Here is a 23,235-nt window from a genome sequence, read left to right on the forward strand (position 1 = left end):
TCTCTCAAATGATACCTCGATATTCAGGAGGGGCACTAAGGGACTGCGAAACAGGTGCTGGGGGCTAGTGGTTTGGCAGGTCGGGCAAGACTTACAAAAGTCATCCACCTCTCTAAAGACACTGGACCAGTAAAACCGTTGTAGTATCCTGTGTTTTCTGCAGTCCCAGATGACCCCCAAGAACATGTTGGTGGGCTAACTCTAACACGAGTTTTCGATAGGCCCCGGGCACCACCAACTGTTCAACAGGTCCACCCCGCAGCTGGTTTATCCGATATAGCATATTCTGGTGGACCACAAAATGGGGAAACATCTACTCGGCCCCAGGTTGTTGGGGTACACCATCAAGTATTACCACATTCGGGATAGGATTGAGTCTCAGCGTTGGGCTGTAACAAAATTCTCCCTGGAGACGTTGAGGTTTGCTAACCCAGGACCTGGTGGCAACTCCTCCACGTCTCCCACCATTACCCAACACGGGGTTGTCTCCCCCTCTTCCACCGAAGAGGCGGTCACCCCTACTGCTGGCCCTTGGCCCAGGGTTATGGCCGTCCCCCTTAACAGGACCAATCTCCTGGGCTTATTCCTGTCTCAGGGGTATTCTTAACTCTCACAACCGGCCATAGGGCAGGGAAACCTGGAAAGTCTCTCCCTATTATGAGTTCATAGTGGAGATTTGTAGCGACTTCGGGGTTTCACCTGCCGACCACCGTGGTTAGAAACACCAGTGCAGTGGGGTAGTCTTTCAAGTCTCCATGAATGCACATCACCCCAACTTTCCAGCCAGTATACTCAGCTGACCGCACCAGTGTAGCCCTTACCAGGGTCACCAAGCTCCCGGAGTCCAGCAGCACCTCCGCTTGAGTGTCTCGCACTTCCACCTGGCACAAGTGGTCCAGAGCCTCTGGGTTACCTGTGGCACAGTTTCCTAACATATAGCGATTGTCGGTAACCACAATTAGTGTCCATGGGCTCAACTCGATGAGGACACTCAGCCCTGGTGTGGCCAGGCTCCTGACAAATTGACTGGGTCCGGCCCATAGGGGGAACCTCCCGGGAAGGGGGGGGGGGGTTCATTGGCTCATACCGATGGGCCTGGGGAGTTCTGGAGTTTGACTGCCCTCCTCCCAAAAGAACCCCCTTTGAGATTCTTGGTGGCTTCATAGTGTTCCACCAGGTCCACCATTTCCAGGAGATACCTGGCCAATCTAGTGCTGGAGAGGGGGTGGCAGCGCCCTCCAGAATATGTCAGCCAATAGTCTATCCAGCATAGCTGTGGGACTCAGCACACCAGGCTGTAGCCACTTTTGCAAAAGGTGTAGTAAGTCACAATACTGGGGTCTCGTGGGCTCAGCCGGCTTAAACCCCCACGGATGCACCCGCTGGACACGGACCAACACATTCACCCCCAGTCTTGCCAAAATCTCACCCTTCACCTTTGGGTAGTCGGCCGCTTGATCGTCCGGCAAGTCGAAATACACCCGCTGAGACTATGATGCCAGGAAAGGAGCAATGACCTCAGCCCACTGGTCTCGGGGCAGCTTTTCCCTGGTGGCCACTTTCTCGTACATCGCCAGGTAGGTTTCGATGTCGTCTGCAGGTGTCATCTTAGGAATCAATGCACAGAGTGCTTTCCAGGCATCGTGGACCTTTGGGGTTGCTCCTGCTGTCTGCAAAGCCATCACGTGTTGTAGCAGCAACTGGTTGGTCTCTTGCTGCTGCTTATTAGCCTCCTGTTGGTGCAGGTTGGTCACTCACTGCTGAAAATTAGCCTCCATGAGGGCCTTCACAACAGCCTCCATTTTGTTGTGGGGCACAGGTTGAAATACATCTGATTTGATGTACGACATACAACTGTGCCCAAAAATGCAAACCCAAAAATATATTGGCGTTCACTGCATCTGCACGCATCCTCCACCAATTGTGGGGATTCGCTCTGGTAGTTAGGACTAGTGGATGCAGTACAGAGGCAAAGTACAAAGTTCTTGAATCAAACAGCAGTGTTTATTCACACATTGGTGTATAACAAAATGCAGATAAGGTGTCACAAAACACAGGTGGCTTGGTGTTTGTTTACACACAAGGAAAGTCCATAAACAAGAAAAGTCACCTTTTCTCCTGGGTTAGCAGTTCAGCCTCATCAAGTCCATAGGCGGCCTGTTCGCCTTTAGAGGGCCCTGAGTCCTCCAACCCGGCTCAAACCTCAAATCCCAACACAGACCTCAGTTCACAGCACACAGACTCCTGAGCTCCACTGTCAGAGGGAGGTAAATCCACCACACCTGGCAGTGCTGGCTGGTTTTTATGCCTGGCAAAACCCGGCCTGGAACATGGGGAGTAGTCACCCACCCAGCACTTTGACTACTCCCTGTAAGAGCCGTCCCAGATCAGCTATGACAGCCATGCTAAATCTCAAGGTGTCAATTAGCAATAGCTGATGCTGACACATAAAATACTGGCTCTTACTTCACCGAGGCCAGGAACCTCAGTGACACATACCTTCCATCCACGATAATTCCAGGTACCTTCTTACAGCCCCCAGAAGTAATAGTGCCCTCATAGTGCCCCCAGTAATAATAATTCCTCCCTTATGGCATGTACCCAGTACAAAAAAATAACTTTTAGTGCCCCATAGTGACCACCTTTGAATGTGTGACAGTACATAAATGCTCCCTTATGTGCAAGTACAAAAAAATGCTCCCCTATAACATGCATCAGTACAAAAAACTACCCCCTTTTAGTGCCTCCAGTAAAACGAATGTCACCATAGTGGCCCCCTTATAATGTGTACAAAAATGCTCCTTTTTAGACCTGCAATGTCCCCATAGTGCTTTCTCCAATTACAAAATAATGACCCCCACCCCATTGTGGCCCAACAGTATGCTGCCAAATAAAAATAATAAACTCAAATACTTACCTACAGCCTGTGCCTTGAGCTCTATGCAGCCTGGCTCAGTTAGCGCGATAATAATGACACCAGCCTCTGATAGGCTACAGGAACTAGGACTAAAGCCTACTACAGGAAACAGTGGAGACATCGCTCCTGTTCCCTGTCGCAGCATTCAACTGTATTACTGTCCTGATTACAGCAATGCAGTTGAATATGTAGAAATGAGTGTTTCCACAATGAAAGCGCTAATTGCCCATAGCCCTTCTGCTGCCCAACTCTTGCCCCTACCTCATGCTGCCTGAGGCAGTTGCCTCACCTGGCCTCATTGGTGGTGCACCCCTGTAGGTAACCAGTGAAATATATTTATATTTAACAACTGATTTTATAAGAGTTTTACATTTTTGCAAAAGTGTATTTTGACCTGTGTATTGATTTGTACATTGAGGTTTTACACCGGTTTAATAACACTACCTTTTCATATGAGGCTACTTTCACACTATCGTTCGGAGCGGGTCCGTCTGATGATTCATCAGACGGATCCGCTCCTATAATGCAGACGTTTGCATCCGTTCAGAACGGATCCGTCTGCATTATAACTTAGAAAAATTGTGAAAGTAGCCTGAGCGGATCCGTTCAGACTTTACATTGAAAGTCAATGGGGGACGGATCCGCTTGAAGATTGAGCCATATGGTGTCATCTTCAAGCGGATCCTTCCCCATTGACTTCCATTATAAGTCTGGACGGATCCGCTCGCCTCCGCACGGCCAGACGGACACCCGAACGCTGCTTGCAGCGTTCAGGTGTCCGCTCACTGAGCGGAGGCTGAGCGCTGGCAGACGGATGCATTCTCAGTGGATCTGCCTCCACTGAGAATGCATTAGGGCCAGACGGCTGCGTTCAGGGCCGCTTGTGAGCCCCTTCAAACGGAGCTCACAAGCGGACACCTGAACGCAGGTGTGAAAGTAGCCTAAAACGTTTTATTGCCTTGCTCTGCAAGGCCTCAAATAAGGCCCCATAAACTGTTTCTAAACACACATACTTAAAAAACAAAATAAGGACATATCAAGACAAAAACTTTATTTACACATTTGCTTCAAAATCCATTTAGGCCCAAAACAGTAAGAAAAAAAAAAATTGTATCATCTTTATAAATATTGCAGTAATTAGTCCATTATAGTTGAAAAATCTTTATGGAGGGATGTATCAGTCACTTCTTTTAGAAGGCTAATTGTTTCATATGGCAAGCTTCTAGAAAGCTGCTTTTTGCCTAAAGAAAAAAATAAATACGTAAATTGTACACTTTTAGGTTAAAATGAATCATTACTCCAATACGAAACACTGGCACAAAAAAATTCACTAGTGACAAATTTAAGTAAAAATTATTACACTGGCCTCTTCTACAATACTGAGAATTTAATTCAAATACAATTTCTAATTTTTCTCTATACTGTATGCTAGTACTAGTTGTGCTATAATTCCTTGCGACAGGTCAGTGTGTCTCAGTATTTTTAATCCACGTATCCCCTAGTAAAAATTAAAAATCACATCAGTTGGAAAGTCTTCAGACCCATTCACTTTTTTCACAATTTGTTATGATGTGGTCTTGTGTTGCATACAATAATAGAAAAAATCTAGTTTTGCCCCATCAAATCTGAATTCAATATCCCATAATGAGAAAGTGAAAACAGAATGTTCAAAATCTTTGCTAATTTATTTAAAAAAAAAAATATATATATAGCATTGATGTAACTATTCAGACCCTTTACTCGGTACTTAGTTGAAGCACCTTTGGCAGCGATCCAGCCTTCTTGGGTATGATGCCACAAGGTTTGAACACCTAGATTTTGGAATTCTCTGCCGTTCTTCCATGAAGATGCCCTCAAGCTCTATCATGATAGATGGGGACCGTCAGTGGAAGATATTTTCAGAGATGTTCTATTGCAGGGATCAGCAACCTCCAGCACTCCAGCTGTGGTGAAATTACCACTCCCAGCATGCACTCTTGCTTGACTGGTGTCAGAACACCAATAGAAGTAAATGGAGCATGCTGGGAGTTGAAGATTCACCACAGCTGAGGTGCTGGAGGTTGCTGATCCCCGTTCTATTGGGTTCAAGTCAGTGCTCTGGCTGGGTCACTCAAGTACATTCATTAATTGTCTCTAAGCCATTCCAGCGTTGTCTTTGCTGTGTGCTTAGGGTCACTATCTGGTTTGAAAGTGAACTTTCAGCTCGGTCTGAAGTCTAGAGCACCCTGGATCAGGTTTTCATTGGTCTTCTATATATACTCAAGTAATGATAAATTGAACTTGGTCTCTTCTTGTGTACTGTAATATGTATCTTATTGGGATATAGTGTGTGTACGATTTCTTAACCAGTTCAGTTATACCTATGTAATGGAGCATTTTATTATTATTATTATTATTATTATTATTATTATCTGAATGCCTGTGTAACCCTGTAATTATGCATTTCCTGTTTGTTTGATAAAATTCAAGATAATTTTGAAAAAAAAAAAGATGATCTCATTCAGCATTCCCTCAAGCCTGATCAGTCTCCCTGTCTCAGCCACTGAAGAACACCTACACAGCATGATGCTGCCACCACCCTGCTTCACTGTAGGTATGTGACTGGGCAGGTGATGAGCAGTGTGTGGTTTCCTCCAGACATGATGCTTAGAATTAAGGCCATAAAGTTCAATTTTGGTTTCATGAGACCAGAGAATCTTTTTTGTCGCAGTCCTGTTTGTTCCAAACTTATTCCATTTAAGAATTATGGAACGCACTGTGACCTTGGGACTCTCAGTTCAGCGGATATTTTTTGTACTCTTTTCCAGATCTGTGCCTCCACATCCTGTCTCTGAGCTGTACAAGCAGTTCTTTCCTCTTTATGGCTCGGTTTTTTGCTCTGATATGCATTATCAGCTGTGAGACCTTATATAAACAGGGGGTGTACCTTTCCAAAATCAAGTCCAGTCAACTAAATTCATTATGGAGTATTGAGTGCAGAATGATGTGGGCGAAAACTTGAATTTTTAAAAATTATAGCATAAGAGTGCAAAATAACAAAATGTTAAAAAATACTTTTCAAATGCGTATGTACTCAAAGGCTATTCCTGCACTGTTCTGCACATTTAATGCACAGCATAAAGACAGAGCAGGTACACTTAGAGACATGAGTGAGAATTTATCATGCCCTGCACTCCAGAAATCTTGCTTTAAAAAGTCACAAAACAGTGACTTTGCAACTTTTTTTTTGTATTTTTACACCACTAATTCCAGTTTTGAAAAGTTGGTGGAAGTGGGTTGGTTAGTTAGTTAATGAGATTCACTCCAGGTTTATCACTGAGACTTTTTAAAGTCACAAAAAGGTTTCAAACTCACTCCAGAACAAGGGTAGTGTATGAAAACTGGAGTATCATCTTTAGAGAAAAGTGTTAGGCTGCTTTCACACTAGCGTTCGCTGGTCCGCTCGTGAGCTCCGTTTGAAGGAGCTCACGAGCGGACCCGAACGCAGCCGTCCAGCCCTGATGCAGTCTGAATGGAGGCGGATCCGCTCAGACTGCATCAGTCTGGCGGCGTTCAGCCTCCGCTCCGCTCGCCTCCGCACGGACAGGCGGACAGCTGAACGCTGCTTGCAGCGTTCGGGTGTCCGCCTGGCCGTGCGGAGGCGTACGGATCCGTCCAGACTTACAATGTAAGTCAATGGGGACGGATCCGTTTGAAGATGCCACAATATGGCTCAATCTTCAGGCGGATCCGTCCCCCATTGACTTTACATTGAAAGTCTGGACGGATCCGTCCGAGGCTATTTTCACACTTAGCTTTTTTTTGGCATTTTAATGCAGACGGATCCGTTCTGAACGGAGCCTCCGTCTGCATTATTATGATCGGATCCGTTCAGGACGGATCCGATCGAACGCTAGAACAAACCCCATGCGATAATTGATACATTTGGTGCAAAATACGCCAAAGCAAAATACTGCAAAGCTGACTTCAAATATTACCCTCATAATAAATTCCCTCCATGGTGTGCACCCCTGGGATACATATACCACAAGTAAAGAACAAGTAAAGAACCCAGGCTGTACATTACATACCGCCTACTTACAATGGTGAAGTGGGACAAGCAAGGTCTTGTACAATATGTTATAAATAGACAGCTTTGTAATAAATGCATGACAAGTGAGCCATTGGGCTGATTCAAAAGGAAATGGTCCAGATGCATCTTTGGCTCCAAGAGTAAAATCTGCAGAAAAAATCCTATTTAACATTATATGCAGTATCTATAATATATGCAGCATAAATACGATACTGTATAAAGCAAACAAAAGAAAAAATATAAAATGTTACATAGCAGCAAGACACTCATATTAGGACTATGAAGTTGCGTGAGAATTATGGTGCTTACACAACTTCAGTTCCCAAACAGTGAAAAAAGATTTGAAATCCTGTATGACTAAGATCAGAAATTTTGTGATACTCAAAAACACAGGAACAAACCATGTATAATGCTAGGTAACATGAAGTTGGAAACGAATAGCTCTTCTGCTGATGTTAGGGGCCTTTCACACTTGCGTTGTCCGGATCCGGCGTGTACTCCACTTGCCGGAATTACACGCCGGATCCGGAAAAACGCAAGTGTACTGAAAGCATTTGAAGACGGAGCCGTCTTCAAAATGCGTTCAATGTTACTATGGCACCCAGGACGCTATTAAAGTCCTGGTTGCCATAGTAGGAGCGGGGAGCGGTATACTTACAGTCCGTGTGGCTCCCGGGACGCTCCAGAATGACGTCAGAGCGCCCCGTGTGCATGGATGACGTGTTCCATGTGATCGCGTGATCCATGCGCTTGAGGCGCCCTGACGTCACTCTAGAGCGCCCCGGGAGCCGCACGGATGGTAAGTATGCTGCTCCCCCGCCCCCCTCTACACTTTACCATGGCTGCCAGGACTTTAGCGTCCTAGCAGCCATGGTAACCATTCAGAAAAAGCTAAACGTCGGGTCCAGCAATGCGCCGAAACGACGTTTAGCTTAAGGCCGGATCCGGATCAATGCCTTTTTAATGGGCATTAATTCCGGATCCGACCTTGCGGCAAGTGTTCAGGATTTTTGGCCGGAGCAAAAAGCGCAGCATGCTGCGGTATTTTCTCCAGCCAAAAAACGTTCCGTTCCGGAACTGAAGACATCCTGAACGGATTTCTCTCCATTCAGAATGCATTATGATAATCCTGATCAGGATTCTTCCGGCATAGAGCCCCGGCGACGGAACTCTATGCCGGATCCGCACAACGCAAGTGTGAAAGGGCCCTTATGTCATGCATGGGAATGGATTAGTATTCTTTTTGCAGGCTGTTTATACACAGATTACTTCCCTTGATTTGAGACAAAAGACCTTCTGTTCCAGATGGAACTTAGAGAGTTTGTCAGCAGTTTTGACACCTTAAAGATGCCAAAAGCGCCAGATAGGTGAGGTGTTAAAACATACTGAGGTGGCTGGTCATACTAGCATATGATCAAACAAAGGAGTTTTAATCCACAATCCCAAGTGTTGTGTGGGAATTCCTATACTGTGAAATGACCTGGGATCACTGAACTGAACGTCCCCCTACAGCTGTGTCATCCATCCAGGAGACTGTTCTAGTTGTAACTCAAGAGTAGAGGGGAGGAGATCAAAAGCATTAGGGAACACGGTGTGAGATGGATTAAAATTCCTTTTATTTTGTCATAAAAACGACCAGCCACCTAGGCATGGCAATTTTGCTTTGCTGGCTGCCTTAAAGAGGACCTTTCATCAGTTAATTACCTTGTAGGGAGGCCCCCACTGATTTTTTTTTCAACCCAGTTCATCCGCTGTGGCCCCCCGATGACGCGCTGTATTATAGTGAGCATTAAACTAGCAACGGGGAGGAGACGCAGTCTTCTGCTGTGGGCGTCCTCTTTTCCCTGGCTGTGAGTGCGATCCAATCAGAGCGGACCGCTCACAAACAGGGAGAAGGAGCGAGATTCCTTCTCCCTGGCTGTGAGCGGTCTGCTCTGATGGGATTGCGCTCACAGCCAGGGAGGAGGAGACTGTGTCTCCTCCCCATTGCAAGTTTAATGCTCATTATAATATAGCGCACCAAATCATGAGGGAGCCACAGCGGACAAACCAGGGGGGTTTAGTTGGGGGTTGAAAAAATAAAATAAAAATACACCAATGGCATCAGTGGGGGCCGTCCTACAAGGTAATACCATAATTAGCTTATGTTAAAACTGATTAAAGGTCCTCTTTAAACATACTTTAGGGCTGTAGTTTAATAAAATCTCTTGTTTTTTACAGGACAAGCCTTCCTACAGCTTTGTGAACACATAAATGTTATGGCCCCAAGAAGGCAGGGAGTAAGAAATGAAAACACAGAAACGGAAAATCGCTCTAACAGGAAGGGGTTAAACAATTGAAACTGTACAGAACTATAAAATTATAAGACAATGTGAAGAGCACAGAAAAAGTTAGGTGTTTTTCAGTTCATGAAATAACATACCTTTATTTTTATATTTTAAAATCGTGTAGAAACATGGTGCCATATCAGAAATGACAGTAAGAAAGAACAGTGGATTATTCTTTATGCTCTGACCAAATGGAAGCTGTATAACACAGGCATGGAACCTACGACAATAACCACAATACTGAGTATTTTAAGCAGACAATGCATAAAGCCTGTATTCTAAAATATTTGTATTCCCAAGCTTAGAAGAATCAAGTAGCTGATTGAGGAACAGCCAAAAAGAGATTTAGGCGGAGATTTATCAAAACTGGTGCAAAGGATAACTGGCTTAGTTGCCCATAGCAACTATGTCGATTTTCCCTTGCACCAGTTTTGATAAATCTCCTTAGTGCTGTTCTTCGATCTGTTGCTGAGCTGCAGCAGGTTGGTCTGAGCCTCCACAATCCTATCAGGCTGACTGAACATATTGCTCTTGTCCAGTCAGCCCTACCAGGAAGATATATTACAGCTTCCCTCTTCACAGCTGATAATAGAACTGTCTCCCTTCCCACACACAGGTTGCAAGAGCCCTACTATTTAGGTTCTAAGACAGGATTCTGTGTAAAACAAGGTTCACTATATTGATTACCTCTTATTAGAAAATGAGCACTTTTTGAAAAATAGAGAACCCCCGAGAAGGACCCCTTCATGTCCTATATGCCAAAAGAAGCAGAGGAACTAGATCTATAACCGCAGGAGCATCTACTGATCACTCAATAAACCATGAATGTTTGCATTGGGAAAACCTGTAAGATTGTATTTTTGTAATAATGTCAATAATCCAGTATACATTCCTTTTCAATACCAGTTACCCAACCCATTGCTTTTGAAATATACTGCGATTATCATAGTTATTAGACTCTGCTACATACCTGTATGCCTGAAGTAACAGAATCTTGTAGGCATTAATGTACACAGTTCGCAGACTGTTAACCTACAGATACAAAAGAAAAGGTTTCCATGCTCTAACGCACAGTAAAAAAACAATCTACCAATTTTATTGATCACACAGACATTTAGAGAAATAAGACGTACCTGAAGGTCAAGGAAAAGACTGTGGCATTTCAGTTGTAGGACATTCAACAGTTTATGTCTCAAATTTTCCCCAGCTTTAGAACTGTGGTAAAACGACAGACTGGAACGAACAGACGTACAGGAAAAGCTGTGGACACAAATAATGTGACTTAACATTGAAACAAGTTATAGGCCTTTCTGTTGCTCAGCATATGTGTAAAGTCGTGGGAAAAGAAAGCAAATCCTCCCACCTTGCTTCTGAATGTTGGTTTGCTTTTTTGAAAAAACATGACGGCATATGCTTATAGAAGTCGGCGAGCATCACACAACAAAAAACGCAAAACTGATGGAGGGTGCGCCTTCTTCACATTATTTATGGAATTTCAATCCCTTAAAGGGGTATTCCCATAACAGACAATGGAGACATATTGCTAGGATATGCCCCCATTGTCTGATAGGTGCGGGTCCCACCTCTGGGACCCGCACCTACAATGTAGAACGGAGGGGGGAAATGAACGGAGGGCACACTGCGCATGCTGTTGATGATGGACGGACCCCGGTAAATTACAGCTCTCCCCGCTCCGTTTTCGTTGTAGGTGCGGGTCTGAGAGATCCCTAGCGATATCCCCCCATTGTCTGTGATGGAAATACCCCTTTAAATAGTATGCACCCCCATATAATGGGAAAAAGATGCAATGTGTTATCATGTAAAGAAAGTTAATACAAGGCACTTACTAATGTATTGTTGCTTCCTTTGCTGGCTGGATTAATTTTTCCATTGCATTATTCACTGCCTGTATCAAGGGGTGATGACCACCCTGCAATTACACAGCAGTGGCCGTACTTGCACACTATAGGAAAAAGGCGACAGCCTCTCTGGTGGCCTGGACTGCAGGGGTGCACATGAGGTCAAGCACGGCCATTGCTGCTGGATTTGCAGGGTGGTCGTAACGCCTGAATACAAGCAGTGTACAATGTGGTGGAAAAATAAATCAAGCTGTCAAAGGAAGCAATATGGAAAATCACAATACATTAGTATGTGCTTGTATGAACTTTATCTACATGATAAATGCCAGTTGCTGAACTGAGACAACCCCTTTAAGCTCACTGGGGCAGATACTAATCCCATCTAATATTTAGACAGTGTAAATTTAGACAGGAATATAAACTCACTTAGAATAATTGCATCTGATAATGCAAACTTGGAACAAGACTTTCAATGTATAAAACGCGGCAACATCATTAAATTTTACCTTGAGTAATCACAGAAAACTTCCAATGTTTTAGTGTCAAGCAGAAGACCGCACCAACGCAACAAGGAGTGGCCTGGTAACTGCTCTACTGTTGAGCACTCTGAAATGTCATCAATAGGAAAATTCACGACCGTCTTGTCGAGGCTTATTGAACAGCCATAATCAGGAAGCCCTTCTGCCAGAGTTCTTAAGAAAGGATCAGAGCAGAACATTAGTACAATTAACAGAAACACAAACAATGCTTTAAAATTATTCATTTGGTACTAGTGAACATAACGAAAATGTTACTTTTTATTAAACTGTACTTTAAATAACCATTTTTTTCAATACAGGAATAGAAAAACAATCATACCATGAGCACATGCAAATCATAGTTATTGCAAAAACCAAATAACAAGCAGAGATGTGAGGGGCAATATCTGAAACAATTAAAAATAGGTTCTATTAAGCTGAACTAGAAAAATTCCTAATATCAGTTATGTAGTAACATTAGACATTAAGTGAATGGTATGCAATTGAAACAGACAGAAAATAAAAAAGGCAAGAAATATTAGAAACACGAGGGAAACAAATAGTAGCAGAGGGAAGCACTCCATCAATATAAGAAGTCAACATCAAGTGTGCGAGATTTCTCAAGGAGGGGGCATCATGTTGAGTCCAGAACGATGCTGTGACAAATTTTGCTGCCATTGTCAAATGGAGGAGCAATCTGCCCGGAGCTTTGTGTACGGCGGTAAGGGACATTCAGTAGGTATTTCCATCCAGAGGAGGACGTGCATATAGCCAAAAAGGGGCAATTATTGGGCAGTCCTGAAAACCATGCTGCAGAGTGCCCTCAGATCTGCAGCGTCTCCAACAAAGCAAGAAAACAATGTGCGAGTATTCCAATGCATTAAAATTGGTAAACTTCCATGCTATTACACATTCTCTTTTCCTGCTGTTACACAGTCTTTTTCCTTAAGGGCTGTCTATAATGAGGTATTGGTTGCTCATGACCAAATGATTAGCTTAAGAGAGGCAATGATAATTTACCATTATTTACTAAAAAGATTTACCTTAAAAATCGTTTTGCTTGTTCTAAGTGAGGTGTTACCAGCAAGAAATCATCGATAAGTCGCATGAAAACTCTGCAATAAATGAAAAGCTTACATGAAATAGATGCAAAATATCATCCACTGGCATGTTTATAGTCGGGGTCTGTAAACATTCAGATTTTATTATGTACTATTTCTAGTTAAAATACCTAAAAACAGGAGACACAGTTTACATGTTATTAAATGGGTTGTCTCAATGTCAGATAGGTGCAGAACCACAACTCTTAGGCCTAGTTCACACGAACGTTTTTTTTGCGGGTGTACGGGCCGTTTTTTTGTGTTCCGTATACGGTCCGTATACGGAACCATTCATTTCAATGGTTCCGCAAAAAAACCGGAATGTGTTCCGTATGCCTTCCGTTTCCGTTTTTCCGTTCCGTTGAAAGATAGAGCTTGTCCTATATTTGGCCGTAAATCACGGGTCGTGGCTCCATTCAAGTCAATGGATCCGCAAAAAAAACGGAACACATACGGAAATGCATCCGTATGTCTTCCGTTTCCGTTCCGTTTTTTCTGAACCATCTATTGAAAATGTTATGGCCAGCCCAATTTTTCCTATGTAATTACTGTAAACTGTACATGGCATACGGAAAAACGGAACGGAACAACGGAACGGAAACGGAAACACAACGGAACTCAAAAACGGAACAACGGATCCGTGAAAAACGGACCGCAAAAAACTATAAAAGCCATACGTTCGTGTGAACTAGGCCTTAGGGTCCATTCACACGTCCGTTGTTTGTTTCCTGATCTGTTCCGTTTTTTGCTGAACAGATCTGGACCAGATCTGGACCCATTCATTTTCAATGGGTCCTGAAAAAAAACGGACAGCACAATGTCAGATTTTTTTTCAGGACCCATTGAAAATGAATGGGTCCAGATCTGGTCCAGATCTGTTCCGCAAAATACGGAACAGATCAGGAAAGAAACAACGGACGTGTGAATGGACCCTTAGGGTCCATTCACACGTCCTGTTTTTTTTCATCCTGAAAAACGGTCCGTTTTTTGCGGATCCGTTGTTCCTGAAAATGTTTCCGTATGTCATCCGTTTTTTGCGGATCCGCAAAAAACGGAAACATGTATACATTTCAATAATCAAATAAAGTTGTTTGGATTTCTTTGAAAAAAAATAGAAAAAAAAAAAATTATAATAATTTGTTATGTGTTTCCAGGAACGGAATCCGCAAAAAACGGATGACATACGGAATGACATCCGAATGTCATCCGTTTTTTGCGGATCCATTGACTTTGTATTGTACCAGGATCCGATTTTTCAGGACAAGAATAGGACATGTTTTATATTTAAACGGACATGCGGAACGGAACAACGGAAACGGACAGCACACATTGTGCTGTCCGATTTTTTCCAGGACCCATTGAAAATGAATGGGTCCAGATCTGGTCCTGATCTGTTCCTGAAAAAACGGAACAGATCAGGAAAGAAAAAACGGACGTGTGAATGGACCCTTTATGCGACTTTCTCCTCAGACCCTTGCACTTTTTTTGTATTTTGTTATGTTGCACCCTTCAATTTTTTTCCAATAATTCTTCACTCAAAACCCCAAAATGAAAACAGAATGCTAGAAATATTTGCTAGATTATTTAAAAGAATAAACAAAAATCGTGCACTGACATAAGTATTCAGTATTTAGCTGAACCACTTTTGGCAGCCTCCAGTCTTCTTGGGTATGATGCCACAAGGTTTGCACACCTGGATTTGGAGATGTTCTACCATTTTTCTCTGCAGAGCCTCTCAAGACCTGACAGGTTGCATTGGGACCTTCGGCGGATAGCAATTTTGAGGTCTCTCCATAAATGTTATATTGGGTTTAAGTCAGGGGTCTGGTTGGGCACTTAAGGACATTCACGGTTGTTCCTAAGCCGTTTCTGTGTTTTCTTGTCTGTGTGCTTTTCTTGTTGGACGGTGAACCCAATCTGAGGTCCAGAACACTCTGATCAGAATATCTTTGTACTTTGCTCCATTCAGCTTTCCCTGAACCCTGACCAATCTCCCTGTCCCAACCACAGCATTAATCTGCCATCACCATGCTTCACCAGTATTGGTCAAGTGATGAGCAGTGTCTGGTTTCCTCCAGACATGACACTTAGAATTTAGGCAAAAAAGTTCAATCTCTGCTTTTTTCAAACTCCAGGAGGGTTTTTGTGTGTCTTTTACTGATTATAGGCTTCTTTCTGGCCACTCTACCAAAAAGCCTTCAGTTATGGTTGACCTTCCACACACAGGTTATTTGGAGCTCTGCCACAATGACCATTGGGTTTTTGGTCACCTCTCTTACCAAGGCCCTTCTCCACAGAATACTTAGTTTAGTGGGGCCTCCGGATCTAGGAAGAATCCTGGATATTTCCAAATGTCTTCCATTTAGTAATTAATGAGGTCACTGTACTTTTGGGAACTTTCAGTGAAGCAACAAATTTGGACCCTTCTCCAGATTGGTGCCTCCACACAATCCGGTCTCTGAGCCCTTAAAGAGGACCTTTCACCAGAAAAAAGTATCTAAACTGACTATACAGAAGTGTAGAGCGGCGCCCACTTACTGTTATCCCCGGGCGCCGCTCCGTTCTCCGGTTATAGCCTCCGGTATGTTCATAGTTAGGCTCCACCCAGGGGAACCTGCCGCGGTCTCCTTCTCTTATGCTGTAGCGCTGGCCAATCGCAGCGCTCAGCTCATAGCCAGGCATGGCTTGATTTTTGCTCTAATGTGCATTGTCAACTGTGAGACCAAATCATGTTCAATCAATTTAATTTAGAACAGGTCAAATCAAGCTGTAGAAACATCTCAAATATGATCAAGAGAAATGGGAGGCTCCCAGAGTTAGATTTCAAGCATCATAGCAAAGGATCTGACTACTTATGTCCATACAAAATTTTAGTTTTTCTTTTTTAATAAATTTGCAAAAATTTCTAAAATTCAGTTTTTATTTCTGATTATGGGGTATTGATGGGGCAAAACTTTAGATTTTTTTTAATTTTAGTTCAAGGATGCAAAATAACAAAATGTGAAAAAGTGAAAGGGTCTGAAGACTCTCTGAATGCACTGTTATCATGTACTCTTTAACTCTATCCATATAGAGGGGATTTGGCTCACTGTAGGGATGGGCAATTAATCTAATTCATTTGATTAAATGCCATTTCAGTGAGTGTCAATTCTGATCAGAATTGTGAAATCGATATAAGCCTCACTGCTGCAGGCAGGACTTATATTGGACCAGAATAACAGCACACACGCATTGAAAATGGGTTCCCACTGTAACTACTATCTACTGGATTCCCACTGTAACGTCCAGTATCAGAGATAATTCTGATTCCGGCTTTTTAAATCACTAGATGCAGCAGTCAATAGCGACAGCGGAATCCAGGCAATTAGTTAAGGGAGGGGGCTCCTTTTGTACTCATTAGCAACAAGAAATGCAATGGCAGAATGGTAGAATGGTAATACATTACTGTGGCAGCCTGGAGGGCTTGTTGGGCACCATGGCCTGCCATGACTGTGTACTGCAGGCTCACCCTAACAGACAACCTGTCAGTCTTATATTGACTATAATGCACTGGTATACAATGCATCATAAAAGCAATTAAATGACTAATTTGTTAGGTCCCTTAGTAAGACCAAATAAAAAAAAAAAAAAAAAATGGTCACTAACTTTTCATACCACTTTGCATAAATCTATGTAATATATCCTATCAGATACAAAATGTCTTACTCTCCTGTTAGCAGCTCTTTTCCTCCCCTCTCCGCTTCCTGAGCACTTTCTGTCTGAAATTTCTCCTGAATACATCTGGAAATAAACCAGCTCAAAGAAGTATTAGATTACACAATAGTGGAAGTCTATTGAGAGTAGAGGGGAAGAAGTGAGCTGAGTGAAACAGAAGAGCCAGATGGACTGCAAAGGATAAATAGACAGTTTCTCTCTTAGCCCAAGTGCTTTATTTACATTAGTACAGAACAGTACTTCTCTATAATGTCCTCCATGATCCTGGAGCTGTTTCTGAGAGAGAAAATGTTAGAAAGCAGATTCTCCTCTACTTTTTCTGTGCGCTGGACGGGAGCTTGTCTGTGCCCACCAGCTTTGGGAGAACTGCAAACTAAAGATATAGCATACAGATGGGAAAACTACAAACAAATGCCAGGTACAAGTCATTTAATGGCAATAAATTGTGTTATTTGTCATGTACACACTTTGTACTATTGATTAATGCAAAAGGTTAAGTAAGCTTTAATAACGATTTCCATAGTTTTAATATATAAGTGGTAAAAAAAAAATACACATACACATGTATACTATCAACTAATTTGTAACAACCTGTATAATATAGATAACATGTTATTAGGGAAATTTGGAAAATATATACAGTTACATGAAAAAGTATGTGAACCCTTTGGAATGATATGGATTTCTGTACAAATTGGTCATAAAATGTGATCTGATCTTCATCTAAGTCACAACAATAGACAATCACAGTCTGCTTAAACTAATAACACACAAAGAATTAAATGTTACCATGTTTTTTTGAACACACCATGTAAACATTCACAGTGCAGGTGGAAAAAGTATGTGAACCCTTGGATTTAATAACTGGTTGAACCTCCTTTGGCAGCAATAACTTCAACCAAATGTTTCCTGTAGTTGCAGATCAGACGTGCACAACGGTCAGGAGGAATTCTTGACCATTTCTCTTTACAGAACTGTTTCCGTTCAGCAATATTCTTTGGATGTCTGGTGTGAATCGCTTTCCTGAGGTCATGCCACAGCATCTCAATTGGGTTGAGGTCAGGACACTGACTGGGCCACTCCAGAAGACGTATTTTCTTCCATTTAAGCCATTCTGTTGTTGATTTACTTCTATGCTTTGGGTCGTTGTCCTGTTGCAACACCCATCTTCTTTTGAGCTTAAGCTGGTGGACAGATGGCCTTAAAAGGGTATCCTCAACACGGCGTTTAATACTTACCTGCTCCTGGCGCGCTGTCCACTTCCCGGTTTCGGCACTCGGCAGGGGGCGGGCTCCATCTTGATTGATGTCTTCTCCCAGCTGGGCCGGGCGCTGTACTGAATGCGCACGCCGAGTCTGCGTATGCGCCCTGGTGACTTCTTCCTGGCAAGTATACTATACTGGCCAGGAAGAAATCACCATAGCGCATGCGTGGCCTCGGCGTGCGCGTTCAGTACAGCGCGCGGCCGGCCGGGAGAAGAAAAGTCGTAGTCTGCGCACGAGCGGCCGGCCGGGAGAAGAAAATAAGTAGTCTGCACACGAGCGGCCACTGCGATTCCTGAGAAGCAAAGCAGCCCCAAACCATGATGCCCTAACCATCATACTTCAAAGTTGGGATGATGTTTTGATGTTGGTGTGCTGTGCCTCTTTTTCTCCACACATAGTGTTGTGTATTTCTTCCAAACAACTCAAATTTGGTTTAATCTGTCCACAGAATATTTTGCGAGTACTGCTGTGGAAGATCCATGTGCTCTTGTGCAAACTGTTAACGTGCAGCAATGGTTTTTTTGGACAGCAGTGGCTTTCTCTGTGGTATCATCCCATGAATTCCATTTTTGTTTACTGTTTTACGTATCGTAGATTCCCTAACAGGGATGTTAGCATATGCCAGAGACTTTTGTAAGTCTTTAGCTGACACGCTAGGATTCTTCTTCACATAATTGAGCAGTCTACGCTGTGCTCTTGCAGTCATCTTTACAGGACGGCTACTCCTAGGGAGAGTAGCAGCAGTGCTGAACTTTCTCCATTTATAGACAATTTGTCTTACCGTGGACTGATGAACAGCAAGACTTTTGGAGATACTTTTATAACCCTTTCCAGCTTTATGCAAGTCAACAATTCTTAATCGTAGGTCTTCTGAGAGCTCTTTTGTGAGAGGCATTATTCACATCAGGCAATGCTTCTTGTGAAAAGCAAAACCATAACTGGTGTGTGTTTTTTATAGGGCAGCTGTAAGCAACAACTCCAATCTAATTTCATTGATAGGACTCCAGTTGTCTGACACCTCACTTCAATTAGCTCTTGGAGATGTCATTAGTCTAGGGGTTCACATACTTTTTCCACCTGCACTGTGAATGTTTAAATGGTGTGTTCAATAACAACATGGTAACATTTAATTCTTTGTGTGTTATTAGTTTAAGCAGACTGTGATTGTCTATTGTTGCAACTTAGATGAAGATCAGATCACATTTTATGACCAATTTGAGCAGAAATCCATATCATTCCAAAGGGTTCACATACTTTTTCTTGCAACTGTATTGTAATATATGTGGATGTCAGAATAGAAAAATGTTGAACTATTAATTTTTATATGGTGGGCATATTGAGTGATTATTCAAAAGCATCTATTTAGTTAGGGAAACTGCAGTCATGTCCAGACTAGTGTGCCCAAAACCTGCTAACCAACCTTCTGAAATCTCTCCAGGTAGTATGAAACTAAGGCTACCCCTTAGGTGTTCACCAGAGCCCGTCGCGAGGCAGGATGGACGTGCTGCTAAGGACCCAGGATACATCTGCAGAACCAGATTACTGGTGCAGGCACACTGATAGCAGAACTCTCAGAATAACTAGGTGTGTATAAGTCAATGCCAGGAGGGTCGATATGAGCAAAATCAGCAGCAAGGGATAATCCAAAAACAAGTTACTGATCAAAACCAGAGAAAGCAATAGTATTCACACAGTACAGAGCTTAGACAAACAAAATACCAGGCACTGATGATTGGGACAAAATGATTTAACCCCTTAACGCATATCCCGAACATGTATGGCATATGTACGGCATTATGAGCCAGGAATTGTATAAAGTGGGCTGCTGTGGTGAGCCCGCTCCATACGCGGTGAAAAAAAACTCTGAAAAATATTAAAAGTTTAAATCATATCAGGTATTGCGACATCTAAACTTTTCCTGCACGGTGAACGCCATAATGGAAAAAAGAAAAACCCACGAGATTCGCCATTTTTTAGTCACCTTGTCCCCCAAACAGCGATTAAGAAGTTGTATGTTGGCAAAAAAATGGTACCAATAAAAAATACACTTTGTCGAGCAGAAAACAAGCCGTCATAAAGAAATGTAGAACAAAATATTAAGTTATGGCTGTCAGTAAATGGTGATGCAATTTTTTTAAAGGTTTATATTTTTTTTAAATAATAAAACAAAATAAAAACTATTTGATTATGAAAAAAAAAATTGGTATCGCTGTTATTATGTTGAGCCGCAGAATAAGGATATAGTCATTCTTAGCGCACAGGTAACGTCATAATGTCAAAACCCCCAAAACCTTGCAGAATTGTGTTTTTATTTTTCAATTTTACCCCCACAAAGAATTTCTTTCTCATTTTCCATGGTAAATGAAATGGTGCTTCTAAAAAAAAAAAAAAAACGCATCTTGTCCCGCAAATAATAAGCCCTCATATGGCTTTGTAAATGGAATTTTTTTTTTAATGACCATTGTAATGTGGCGAGGAAAAATAAAAAAAATGAAAATAGGTCCAGTGCTTCAAGGGTTAAACTCACTCTATGATTGGACCCGGATTGGCTCGGTTTCCAGTCATACTGACAGGTCCAGCAGCTGAGGCTTGTCTGGTCAGCACAGCAACCCTCCCAGACTGACCCTGCACAGCAATACAAAAAGAGCTCCTGATAACTTCATTTTAAAATTTTGGCTTGTAAAAGATGCAAAATGGGGCATTTGTTACTTTTTGTGCTCACTTGCAAAAAAAATTTGTGACTTTTTGCAATTTTACACCACTTACTCCAGTTCTGAAATATGAGTGGAAAGTGGGTTTGGTTAGCCATGTTAATGACCTTCACTCCGGATTTAATCACTGAGACTTTTTTTAAAAAGTCATAATTCAACTCCAGGAGTGTGGAATTGCAAAACTCTAGGAGCTTCTCTAGACAGTGTTAGGTTTAAGGTCAAACAACATGCAACATTTGATAAATATGGCATAAAGTACGCGTAGCAGACTAAAACAAAACTGACTTCAAATATTCTCCTCATGATAAATTTCCCAAATCGTTTGAGTGGTGAGGCATTTTTATATAAAGTTATTTAAAATGACAACATAAAAAAGCACAAATTAACAATGGAATTACTTTTTTTCCCCATTCCGCTGCACTACCCCAAAAAATAATAAAGTGTTAATCAACTCCAAAATGATACCAATGAAAACTACGTCTCAGTCCACAAACTACAAGCCCATACAGTCAGGTCCATAAATATTGGGACATCGACACAATTCTAACATTTTTGGCTCTATACACCACCACAATGGATTTGAAATGAAACAAACAAGATGTGCTTTAACTGCAGACTGTCAGGGTATTTACATCCAAATCAGGTGAACGGTGTAGGAAATACAACAGTTTGCATATGTGCCTCCCACTTGTTAAGGGACCAAAAGCAATGGAACATAATAATAATCATAAATCAAACTTTCACTTTTTAATACTTGGTTGCAAATCCTTTGCGGTCAATTACAGCCTGAAGTCTGGAACGCATAGACGCTGGGTTTCATTCCTGGTGATGCTCTGCCAGTCCTCTACTGCAACTGTCTTCAGCTCCTGCTTGTTCTTGGGGCATTTTCCCTTCAGTTTTGTCTTCAGCAAGTGAAATGCATGCTCAACCGGATTCAGGTCAGGTGATTAACTTCTACTTCTTTCCCTTAAAAAATTATTTGGTTGCTTTGCAGTATGCTTTGGGTCATTGTCCATCTGCACTCTGAAGCGCCATCCAATGAGTTCTGAAGCATTTGGCTGAATATGAGCAGATAATATTGCCCGAAACACTTCAGAATTCATCCTGCTGCTTTTGTCAGCAGTCACATCATCAATAAATACAAGAGAACCAGTTCCATTGCAGCCATACATGCCCACGCCATGACACTACCACCACCATGCATCACTGATGAGGTGGTATGCTTAGGACCATGAGCAGTTCCTTTCCTTCTCCATACTCTTCTCTTCCCATCACTCTGGTACAGGTTGATATTGGTCTCATCTGTCCATAGGATGTTGTTCCAGAACTGTGAAGGGCTTTTTTAGATGTTGTTTGGTAAACTCTAATCTGATCTTCCTGTTTTTGAGGCTCACCAATGGTTTACATCTTGGGGTGAACCCTCTATATTCACTCTGGTGAAGTCTTCTCTTGATTGTTGACTTTGACACACATACAACTACCTCCTGGAGAGTGTTCTTGACCAGGGAAAGAATGCTTCGGTCATCCACCACAGTTGTTTTCCGTGGTCGTCCGGGTCTTTTGGTGTTAGTGAGCTCAGCGGTGCGTTCTTTCTTTTTAAGAATGTTCCAAACAGTTGTTTTGGCAACGCCTAATGTTTTTGCTATCTCTCTGATGGTTTTTTTTTTTTTTTTTCAGCCTAATGATGGCTTGTTTCACTGATAGTGACAGCTCTTTGGACCTCATCTTGAGAGTTGACAGCAACAGATTCCAAATGCAAATAGCACACTTTAAATTATTTCTGGACCTTTTATCTGCTCATTGTAATTTGTATAATGAGGGAATAACACACACCTGGCCATTGAACAGCTGAGAATTGTCCCATTACTTTTGGTCCCTTAACAAGTGGGAGGCACATATGCAAACTGTTGTAATTCCTTCACCGTTCACCCGATTTGGATGTAAATACCCTCAAATTAAAGCTAACAGTCTGCAGTTAAAGCACATCTTGTTCATTTCATTTCAAATCTATTGTGGTGGTGTATAGAGCCAAAAATGTTAGAATTGGCGTCCTAATATTTATGGACCTGACTGTTTATGGCTACATTGGCAGAAAAAGAAGTAAACACTTTTCTCAAGAGATGTGATATTGTGCAGTATTGAAAATAAAAACAAGAAAACTAAATATTTGGTATCACTGTAGTCTTACTGACCCACAGATTTTACATTGTAAAATGAAAGTGCAAAAAAATAATTGTCCCTAAATTGGAAACAAATTAAGATTTTAATCTTAGCCTAGCTCAGTGTATTAGAAACAGTGAGAACAAACCACCATATTAACCTCCTAACAGTCACGTTAAAATTGGAAAAACCCTCCCAAAAATGTCACCTTATTATTGTAGATTTTTAATGTGTGTCTACAGTAAAGCTTGTTGGCGCACAACTCAGGGGACACTATTGCATTTTTAACCCCTTAGTGACATAATTAATTTTAGCCTTGACCAATAATATTTTTTCCCTTTGTGTTCTAGAAGTCATAACTTTTTTATTTTTTCTTCTAAAAATGTTTTTTATTTACTGGGATTAGTTGCAGTTTTTTTAGGAATTATTTAGGGTTATATAGTGTATTAACCCGTAGGATACCAGCGCCGTACATGTACGGCACTGGGAACAGGGTCACAAATCCCAGCGCCGTACAGCTATGGCACTCTGAACGGGTGGGAAAACAAGATTTTGGTATAACTTACCAGTAAAATCTCTTTCTCGGTCTTCC

General features: G+C 42.1%; 1 protein-coding gene across 2 annotated transcripts in view; it reads right to left on the minus strand.

The window, feature by feature from the left end:
• Positions 1-3,975: 3,975 nt before the first annotated feature.
• The window catches only part of TERT (telomerase reverse transcriptase), a 106,477-nt gene continuing 87,217 nt past the window's right edge, over positions 3,976-23,235 (minus strand). For both annotated transcript variants that reach the window (XM_044295112.1, XM_044295111.1), the window contains 7 exons: positions 12,737-12,808; positions 11,682-11,867; positions 10,450-10,576; positions 10,287-10,348; positions 9,412-9,536; positions 6,999-7,136; positions 3,976-4,158 (listed from right to left, as the gene is read on the minus strand). In XM_044295112.1, coding sequence (XP_044151047.1) covers positions 4,055-4,158; positions 6,999-7,136; positions 9,412-9,536; positions 10,287-10,348; positions 10,450-10,576; positions 11,682-11,867; positions 12,737-12,808 — 814 coding nt within the window. In that variant the 3' untranslated portion in view covers positions 3,976-4,054. The remainder of the gene's footprint in view (positions 4,159-6,998; positions 7,137-9,411; positions 9,537-10,286; positions 10,349-10,449; positions 10,577-11,681; positions 11,868-12,736; positions 12,809-23,235) is intronic.

Source organism: Bufo gargarizans, chromosome 5 (genome assembly GCF_014858855.1).
Source record: "Bufo gargarizans isolate SCDJY-AF-19 chromosome 5, ASM1485885v1, whole genome shotgun sequence".
NCBI lineage: Eukaryota > Metazoa > Chordata > Amphibia > Anura > Bufonidae > Bufo > Bufo gargarizans.